The sequence below is a fragment of the Miscanthus floridulus genome, chromosome 6, assembly GCF_019320115.1.
Source record: "Miscanthus floridulus cultivar M001 chromosome 6, ASM1932011v1, whole genome shotgun sequence".
NCBI classification, from domain to species: domain Eukaryota; kingdom Viridiplantae; phylum Streptophyta; class Magnoliopsida; order Poales; family Poaceae; genus Miscanthus; species Miscanthus floridulus.
In genome coordinates, this window is record NC_089585.1 from 47,020,816 (window position 1) to 47,030,030 (window position 9,215).

General features: G+C 43.8%; 1 protein-coding gene across 2 annotated transcripts; it reads right to left on the minus strand.

The window, feature by feature from the left end:
• Nucleotides 1–977: 977 nt before the first annotated feature.
• On the minus strand, nucleotides 978–5,146 carry LOC136456006 (probable L-type lectin-domain containing receptor kinase S.7). 2 transcript variants are annotated; one of them, XM_066455756.1, is made up of 2 exons: nucleotides 2,608–5,146; nucleotides 978–1,332 (listed from the first exon to the last, which is right to left on the minus strand). In XM_066455756.1, exon 1 carries the CDS (start codon nucleotides 4,606–4,608, stop codon nucleotides 2,608–2,610), a length of 2,001 nt encoding a protein of 666 aa, XP_066311853.1. In that variant the 5' UTR covers nucleotides 4,609–5,146; the 3' UTR covers nucleotides 978–1,332. The 2 variants fall into 2 exon arrangements, with proteins under 2 accessions (XP_066311853.1, XP_066311854.1); XM_066455757.1 differs by lacking the exon at nucleotides 978–1,332 and adding an exon at nucleotides 1,364–2,532.
• Between the last annotated feature and the right edge of the window lie 4,069 nt (nucleotides 5,147–9,215).

A 9,215-nucleotide genomic window follows, 5' to 3' on the forward strand; every position in this document is an offset into this window, starting at 1 on the left:
CACACATGGACACAACACGTACGAGGAACCAGTGGAACAAAAACTCGTTAACAAGTATTAAAATTTCAATTCTACAAGTACCATAAGCCCAACGCCTTTCCCTCCCACTGATGTTCTAGAGTGCAAACCACCTACTATATGAAAAAAAATAGAAACCAATTCAAAAAACGTACTTTAGTTGTTCAGAAAAAATCTGAAATTTAGCAAAGCCATACTGCATACAAATATGTACTCATATGCAAGAGTTGATACATGCTTAATATGACATTGTTATATTATTGCCAACATTATCATTTGCATTAATGTTTGATAGTTTTTCCTCCTTTGCAATGTACGGGTATTTTTATTAGTTTTTGTTAGAACCTGGATCAATCGATGGTCCAATTAATCAAACCATAAACTAAACTCTTATGCAATTTATTGTGAAATCCAATCTAAATAAATGCATCTCCAAGCTGCACATATGTACCAGTGCAATCACCGCTACCACGTGAAGAATCAAGAGGTCTTGTTCATAATCATTGGCAGACATACTAATCCTTGAAACACTTTAATCAGATGTTTAGAATTTCAAATTTTGATGTGTCCTTAAAGTAAGTCATGAAACTCTATTTAACTATACCAACACATGTATATATGAATATTAAAGTTATGATATATTTATGAGTAAATATTTTAAAAAGTTTATTAAATTATATTTTAATTCGATATAAGCTTAATAAATATTGTCATAGACTTATACTATAGATGTCATGGTTATTATGAAATAAATTATAGCTTTTAAATTTTATGAAAAGATAAAACATAAATAGATATGTACCATTTCTATCCTCATTCTCTATAGTTTTTTTTCTTCCGTTGCACGACATGAGCATGTTCACTAGTGCTCGATAAAGAGAAACGGAGGGAATAATCAACAAATGGCTCCAATCAGAAAATGCGTGTGAATACCATGCTAATGTCAGGTGTTACAAACATGTGTTATATTCTCCACTAAATCTAGCATTGCCATTTGAAGTCAAGAGTGTCCGCCTCTACAAAACTCAACAGGAATTCAGAAATATGTAAGTGTATCTCCATCGAGTAGGATTTACATCTCAGTAGCAAGATCAAGACTGTCTACCAAGCTCGACATGAACTCATTGATATATAACCTCATTTCCAATGAGTTGGATATACATCTCGGTAGAGACATCAAGAGAGTTAACCTCAACAGGAACACATAGATTTCTAAGCATATTTCCATTAAGAGTAGGATCAATATCTACAAACTTCACAAGCTATCAGCCAAACTTCAGAGTCCTTCACATAAGAAGTCTTCTCTGCAGTTACCTGTAGATTTAAAGTTCAAGGTTTATGGGTATGGATAACAAAATAGCATTAGCCTCAACAATTCTTCAAAAGATGAATGCCACCCATGCATACATAAACAAATTTATTGGAAATAAGAACCTGATTGACCAATGCCATGTGGCCAGTTAGCATTATATTAACTTTTGGATAACAGACATGATAATTCTATTATTGCACTGAAACTCTGAAGGTACAAAACTTGTGACAGCTCAAATTAATCATAGTAGTTAAGTTCCCCAGGTACAACAGAAAAAAAAAGTAAAACCTGTCCAGCTCAATGCATACTCTCAGTTCTTTTGATTCGAACTACACTGTTTTTAACCCTCCAAGACAAAATAACTTGTTTACTTCTTGAGAGACTCACAAGTCATTTGCAGCAGGTTAATGTGGCACAACCACATTCCATCCGTCAGCTATTGCTATTAGCAGTGCAAATGTTGAACCATTAAATTGCAATTGTTGTGCTCAAGTGAGGGGGGACATGCATGTGTGTGCAAAATAACTTCTATATTCTTGTGTATAATTGGAAACAAAAATCCACTGTGAGAACTCATCCATGATAACTTATAGTTAGTCATAACTTCATTTCAGGTCTACATAAATCCCGCAGGCCTAAAGAAGTCTAATGTCTCATAAACGCACAAGGAATTGTTTTCCCTATAGGTATTCACGAGTCACAGAATTTCAGTTTTCTGCAGAGTGACGAGCAAGAATCGAACTACAACATCATGGAATGAAAAAAGAAGTTCTATTCACACAGATATGGACGAATTCTTGAGATAGTCATTATATTGCATTCCCTTACTAGCATAATCTGGACTAAGACACGCAGCATACACAAAAAAATGCACAAAGTAAACAACAACAACAACAACAACAACAACAAAGCCTTTAAGTCCCAAACAAGTTGGGGTAGGCTAGAGTTGAAACCCAACAGAAGCAATCAAGGTTCAGGCACGTGAATAGCTGTCTTCCAAGCACTCCTATCTAAGGCTAAGTCTTTGGGTATATTCCATCCTTTCAAGTCTCCTTTTATTGCCTCTACCCAAGTCAACTTCGGTCTTCCTCTGCCTCTCTTCACGTTACTATCCTGACTTAGGATTCCACTACGCACCGGTGCATCTGGAGGTCTCCGTTGCACATGTCCAAACCATCTCAACCGGTGTTGGACAAGTTTTTCTTCGATTGGCACAAAGTAAACGCAAGTAAAAAAAATATTTCTGAACTGTTCAACTGACAAGGAAAGTTTGTTACCTAGTTTAGGTCAATTTTCAGTTCATACAGATCACTTGAAACTGTACTCTGATTGCACTCTGAAACTACTCTCTCAAGGTCAACAGGCACATTTGAAACAAACACAAGAAGCGGCTTCTTTCTTGGAACAGGAAGTAACTCATTCTTGCCCTCCAGTATGCCTAGGACTGTCCTCATGACAGGTCTCTCTTCTGAGAACGGATTCACACAGCTCAAACCTAGAAGAAGTAGCCTCATCATTTGCTCATTGTCATACTGTCCACTAAGATATGGATCCGCAGCATCCAGAAGCTTGACTTCTGAGTGCAAATTCCAAACCCAATCAACAATATTCAACATGTTCATGCTGCTGGGTGCTTCTATCTCTATTGGCCGCTTGCCTGTGCAGATCTCAAGCAGCACAACCCCATAGCTGTAGACATCACTCTTTTCTGTAGCTTTACCCATCTGGAGATACTCAGGTGCAAGGTAACCAAGAGTCCCTGCTGCCAGGGTCGACCGAGGGCTTGTGTCATGATCCTTTAACCTCGCAAGCCCAAAATCTCCCAATCTTGGACTAAAACACGAGTCAAGAAGTATGTTACTGCACTTTATATCCCTGTGGATCACCTGCTTGTCATGTTCTTCATGTAGGTATGCCACCGCAGAAGCGATGCCAACAGCAACGTTGTACCGCTGAGACCAGTCGAGGGTGACATAACGCTCCGTGCCTGAACAAGGGTGGAGAGCCTCATCTAGGCTGCCGTTGGACATAAACTCATAGACAAGCAGCAGCTCGTCCCTTTCTGTACACCACCCTTGAAGCGGAACCAGATTGGGGTGCTTCAGGTCAGCAATAATGGTAAGCTCGGCACTGAACTCATTGTAGCTCTCTCTGGATTGCTTCGACCTCTTGACAGCGTACGTGACCCCAGAGTGTGGGCACACTGCCTTGTACACTGTACCGAAACCACCACTGCCGACCACCATAGAGGGATCGAATCCATTTGTAGCCGAGAAGAGATCTTGGTACATGAACTGCCTCGGTTTACCTGTTATCTTTGCTCCGTTTCCCTTGTCAACCACTACAGTACTCCACCTCCACTTCTTCAGAGACATTACCACAAACACCATGAGTGCACCAAGGAACACAATGGGCAAGGGGACGGCAAGCCCCAATACTAGTTTCCTGCGGCGCCAACCCTTCATGTTCAGGATGGTTACCCCAGGCGTCGCGGGCGTGCTGGGGACGCTGTCGGACATGCTGTGCGCGGGCCGGGATGCCGTGTCGACAGGCGGCATCCCGGACGTGAGGAAGGTCCAGCTCTCGACGATGAAGCCGTCGTCGCCGCTGCTCGCGTTGTCCGACGACACCTCGAGGCCGACGAACATGAACTCGGAGAAGCGGACGCCAAGGCCCGCGGCGTCCGAGGACAGAGCTGGCGTCCGGGGCTTCACGCTCGCGTGGCTGAGGAATACATCGAGGCGCGCCCGGCGCGCGTCGTAGATGACCCAGGAACCGACCCCGTTGCCGTTCCGAAGATTCACAGCGCCGGTGGAGTTCCCGGCAAGTCTCTCACCGGCGGAGTACGCGGAGACGAGGCCCTTGGACGCGTCCAGGGTGATCTCGAGCGGTAGGGACCGGTTTTTGGCCGTGGCGCCGACCGTGAGCGGGTCGGGGATGAGGAGGAAGGAGAGGCGCGAAGCGGGATGCGTGGAGGCGGGCGCGGCGAAGAGGAAGGAGGTGGAGAAGGAGGCATTGGATGGGAACGGGAGCGGGAGCGGGAGCGGGAAGAGCGCATGGGAGGAGGGCGGCGGGAGAGAGACGGAGTCGGCGCGGAGCGAGGCCCCGCCGAGGAGGGTGAGGTTGCGGAGGGAGAAAGATGGAAAGGAGAACGAGATGGGGGTTTCAGCCGCCTTGGAGGATGGCGCGAGGAGGACGACGACGACGAGGAGGAGGAGGGCAGCGGTGCCGGGTGCGAGGAAGCGGTGGTGGTGGACTGGTGAGGTTGTTGGAGCCATGGAATGGAAGTTCGGAAGAGAGCCAGAGCAGAGAGGGTGGCGAGGGCCGGTTTACATTTTGGAGCAGAGACTCTGTATACTTTTAGAACAAATATACATTTGGTAAACAATACCCTCCAACAGTTTTTTAATTAAATATTTAAATATAGCTAGTCCAAAATAGAGAGCTGAGGCTCACTTTCTACGGTAAGCACGAGATATAATAAAACTATTAGGGAGTGAAAAGATATAAAAAACGGTAATGCTTTAGTCTGGACGGATAATGCTTCAGTCAATGCTTCTACCCGGACGCTCTTTGATGGACCTACACGCTACCAGTATCGGCATAACAGGCCTGCCCGCTTTCTACATCTCCTCCTCTCTCAGAAATATCTCCCCACTCTGCTTGCCCATCGCATCCTTCATGACACCGTGCGGCGATCCGCTCGCCCCAATCCGCATCGACGCCGCGGCCATCTTCTTGCACGTGCCCCTATCCTACGCCGCGTCGCGCCACTCTTCCTCGCCGCCGTGACCATCTCCCCACGTGCACCCATCCTGCGTCATGCCGCCCACTCCGTCTCGCCGCGTGGCAATCCACAACCGCGCCGCCCACTCTACCTCGCTGTGCGACCATCCACCGCCGCGCCCCACTCCAAGCTCACCTATGGCGGCCACAGCGTGCACTACGCCCTAACTACGCCACCACCATCCCGATGACACGACAGGAAGAAGCGCATGATGCAAGTGTATATTTCAAGTGCTTCAGATGTATGTTGCAAGTGTTGCATATAGATGTTACAAAAATAGATCGGGATGTTGCACATGTTGCAATAGCTATACACGTATATTGCAAGCGTTTGTTCAAAGTGTATCATCTATTTTTCAGACGTATCACGTATGTTGCAAGTGTTTTATCTGGGTGTTGCATATGTTTTCACACATATGTTGCAAGCGTGTGTTCGAAATGTTTCATCCATTTCATACGCATGTTGCAAGTATTTTATCTTGATGTCGCATATGTTTCACACAGATGTTGTACACGTTTGTTCTAAATGTTTCATATGTTTCAGACGTATATAACATCAAGTTTTTTGATGTTGCAAGTGTTTTCATGTTTCAAGCCTAATAAGACGGCTAGAGTCATACGAAGCATATCCGTAGGCGGGTGTGCGAGTGCGATATGGAGCAGGCACAGGCGGTCCCTGCGTGCGCGATACGAAGCGGGACACAGGTGGTCCCCGCCTGCATGTAGGAAGCGGAGCGGTAGCGTGCAGTCCCTGTGTGCAAGCGGGCGGTGCAGGCAGGGCAAGGCAACCAGGCGATGCGGGCGTGGGAAATAAAGGAGGGTGCGAGAAAAGGAGATGCACGCGACACGGGGTGCAAAATGCGGGCGTCCGGACGTCTAGGCACTAGCATCTCTATATAAAGATCGATTTTTATTCAAATGACTCTAGTCTGAGTAGACTCTTAAAAATACTCTTAGGGGCTATTTGGATCCCTTCATTTTGGAGCAAATGAAATCTACTTAATGGATTAGGCTATTTCGCTTGGAATTTGACATTTCATAACTTTTCCAAGCTCACAAATAAGCCTATCTCAAATTCATATGGTGGGAGATAGAAATGGATTCTAATATCACTATGCTATAATTCTACTTCCCAACTTATAGCACACTCTTCAACTCATTTCTTACAATAGAAATGCAACGTATAAGTATGTCCCTTGTATGCCTAACAATAAATATACAAATATATTCTATATACAACTATATTAGCTTAATTAATCTATGTCTAAATTGTAACTATTAGAATGAATTAAATTCCAAGGATCCATTAGTTATTCAGAGAAGAATGGAGGGTCGGTTGGATAAGGTGCTATGGAATATCCACTCGCAACAAATTGATCCATCGCTGAATAAATTAATTCCTAAATAGTCTGAAGTTAACCTTTTTATGATTGAACAATTTTATAGAAAAGGACACATATATTTATGATACCAATAAGCATATTGTAAAAATATATTTTACGGTATATGTAATAATACTAATTTGGTGTCATAAATCTTTATGTTCTATTCTATAAATTCAATTAAACTTAAAAATTGACTTAAGAAAACTCTAGGAATCTACTTATCCAGGGACAAAATGTCACACCCAATTTTAAGGATAAAATTGAATGCACAAAACTCATGTGTACCCAGGAATCAATCACACACAAGCTGACAAATTACATAAAGTATCGTCACGGTGTCTCATACATCAGATTCATAATATAACTTAGTCTTATACATCACAGCAGAAAATAAAAGGTAACTCTCTCGTGGGGCTTCTTCACAGAGAAGGTCAACTGGTTGACCACAAGCCTAAAAATCCTCCGAGAATTCCTTATACCCGTTGTCATCTGTTACCCATCCGGGATTTTTTTCCAAATAAAGAAAATAAACAAGCGTAAGTACATCCCGTACTTAACAAGTTAACATGGGGTTATGAAGCTCAAAAAGGTTGACTCTGGTTTACTGTAGTTAGCATTTTTAGTATGTCAAGCTTTTATTCTCAGGTATTATTAAATTATGCTTAAACTCCCGTTTAATCCCATATGAACAGATATCAGGGTCAAGTGTATCATATATCATCATAGAACAACTTAAATGATCAACAACAAGTAGCCAGTTATTCTGCGAGTTTTCTGGGCCGCTCGTGACCGTGAGCACGACTGTTATAACAGTTTGTTACTCTTTACAGAGGTGGTGCACATTCACAGCGAGTCGTGATCCCCATATGCCCGGGTTAATTACTCTCATGTCACTGCCAAGGTGAGCGGGTAGGGTACACTATGAAGCCATTTCATAGGTTTCTCTAACAAGTTAGGGCCGCTAGGTTTCCTTGGCAGGCAGATGTAGGAACCTCCCTTTCCTATGGCACATATCCATCGCGGCTATACTCATAGGAACAGAGGCAGCCCTATATCCAACGTGACAAGCCCCATTTACGCCAAAAAGGTAACCTCTAACTAGCTAGAAAAGGTCCTATTACTGAGCTAAAGTCAGAGCCATATGACTCTCCCGGTTACACTATCAGTCCCAGCTTTTGCCGACAGATAAGTCCTTATGGAGGGCCAGGAGCATCATGATCATAAGTCATTTACACCTTCGCCCTATGGAACAGTTGTTATAAGTCATGTTATACTTTTAGTTCCATAAAATCATTCATCATCATATAGATCATGTTCAGTTAGAGCACTAGCAATCTACCCATATGCAATTACCCCATAGGAGTAAGGGAACAAGTCATCAAATGTCTAGAATGTCCTTAGGGTTATCAAAATTAGACACATGCACATGAGTAATTGATTAAAGTGAAATAGGACATCAAGGTAGGCCCATGCTATACTTGCCTTGGTTCACAAACTCTTGCTGGTCCTACTGGTCGTCGAAGAATTCTTGGTCTCCAACGTTCTCCTCACTGTCTGAACGCGACTAACACGGCAACATACAACATTTCAAAAGCATTCATGCAAAGCAAACATTCCTGTCATTAGAATAGTACACCAATAGTATAGAAAACAAGATAAAATGTTTGTGAAAATGATCTATGTCTCGCTACGATCATGTCAACGTGAAGTTCACGAAAAACGGAGCTAAAATGCGAAAGTTATGATTTAAACGGGATTTCCTATAGCAATATATTTAATTAAATCTAACCATGAAATTTAAAAGTTCCAAACTTGACTAACAGTGGTTCTAACATGTAGATTATGAAATTACGAAGAAAACGCGATTTGAACGGATCAATTCGGAGCTAAAATGACGATTTTATAAGCAAAACAGTTCAAATGGTATTTCTGTAAATACTGAAAACGTATTTTAGACTAAACCAGTGAACTTTACGCTTTCAAAATGAGAATGCGTACTCGGGGAAATGCGCCAAGGACGATGGGCTCTATTTTGGGAAAAGGGAGAGGCCCTTTAATAAATTGACCCACGAAGGGGTAGCAGTCACTAGAGGCCGTCGGATTAGAAATGATCGACCAGAAATGGATCTGGGGGAGAGAGAAAATGATGGCGGCCGAAACAGTAGCTTCAGGCGGCCTGGCGCCATGGTCGATGGTGAAGACTCGCTAGCGAGCATGGTATGGGGCTAGGGTTCACAAGTCGATGACCTAAAGCCACCGGATGAGAGAAGGGGAGCAGGCGAACACGTTCAAGCCGAGAAATCGGCCGAAGGGTGCGGCCGTGGCGGCGGTCACCATGGACGGCGGCCGGAGAGCTATCGGCGCTCGCGGCTACGGCGCTAGAAGCCACCAAACGCCAAAGAAAAAGGTTGGGGAGAGAGAGGGGAGCATGGGGAGGCTCACAGTGGGGAACTCAGGGTCGGAGACGGCTCGGGGAAGGCAGGTCACGACGGACGGCGGTCTTCAGTGCTTCGCTGTGCGTCGGTTGCGGCCTCCGAGGCATGAGCGAGGGCAAAAATGTAACACCTCTAGTGTTTCGACCTAGTACTAAAATTTGACATGTCATCATATGTATTGCAAAACATTCACATAGTATAAAGTTTTGAATGCATTCACTAAATAAGGTTTATTTCATAATGTTGTTATTTCATGTGATGTGATTCAAAACCCTAAAT

Bases quoted from the DNA above. Each gene is read 5' to 3' on its own strand.
- LOC136456006 (XM_066455756.1), bottom strand. From the start codon at position 4,608: ATGGCTCCAACAACCTCACCAGTCCACCACCACCGCTTCCTCGCACCC.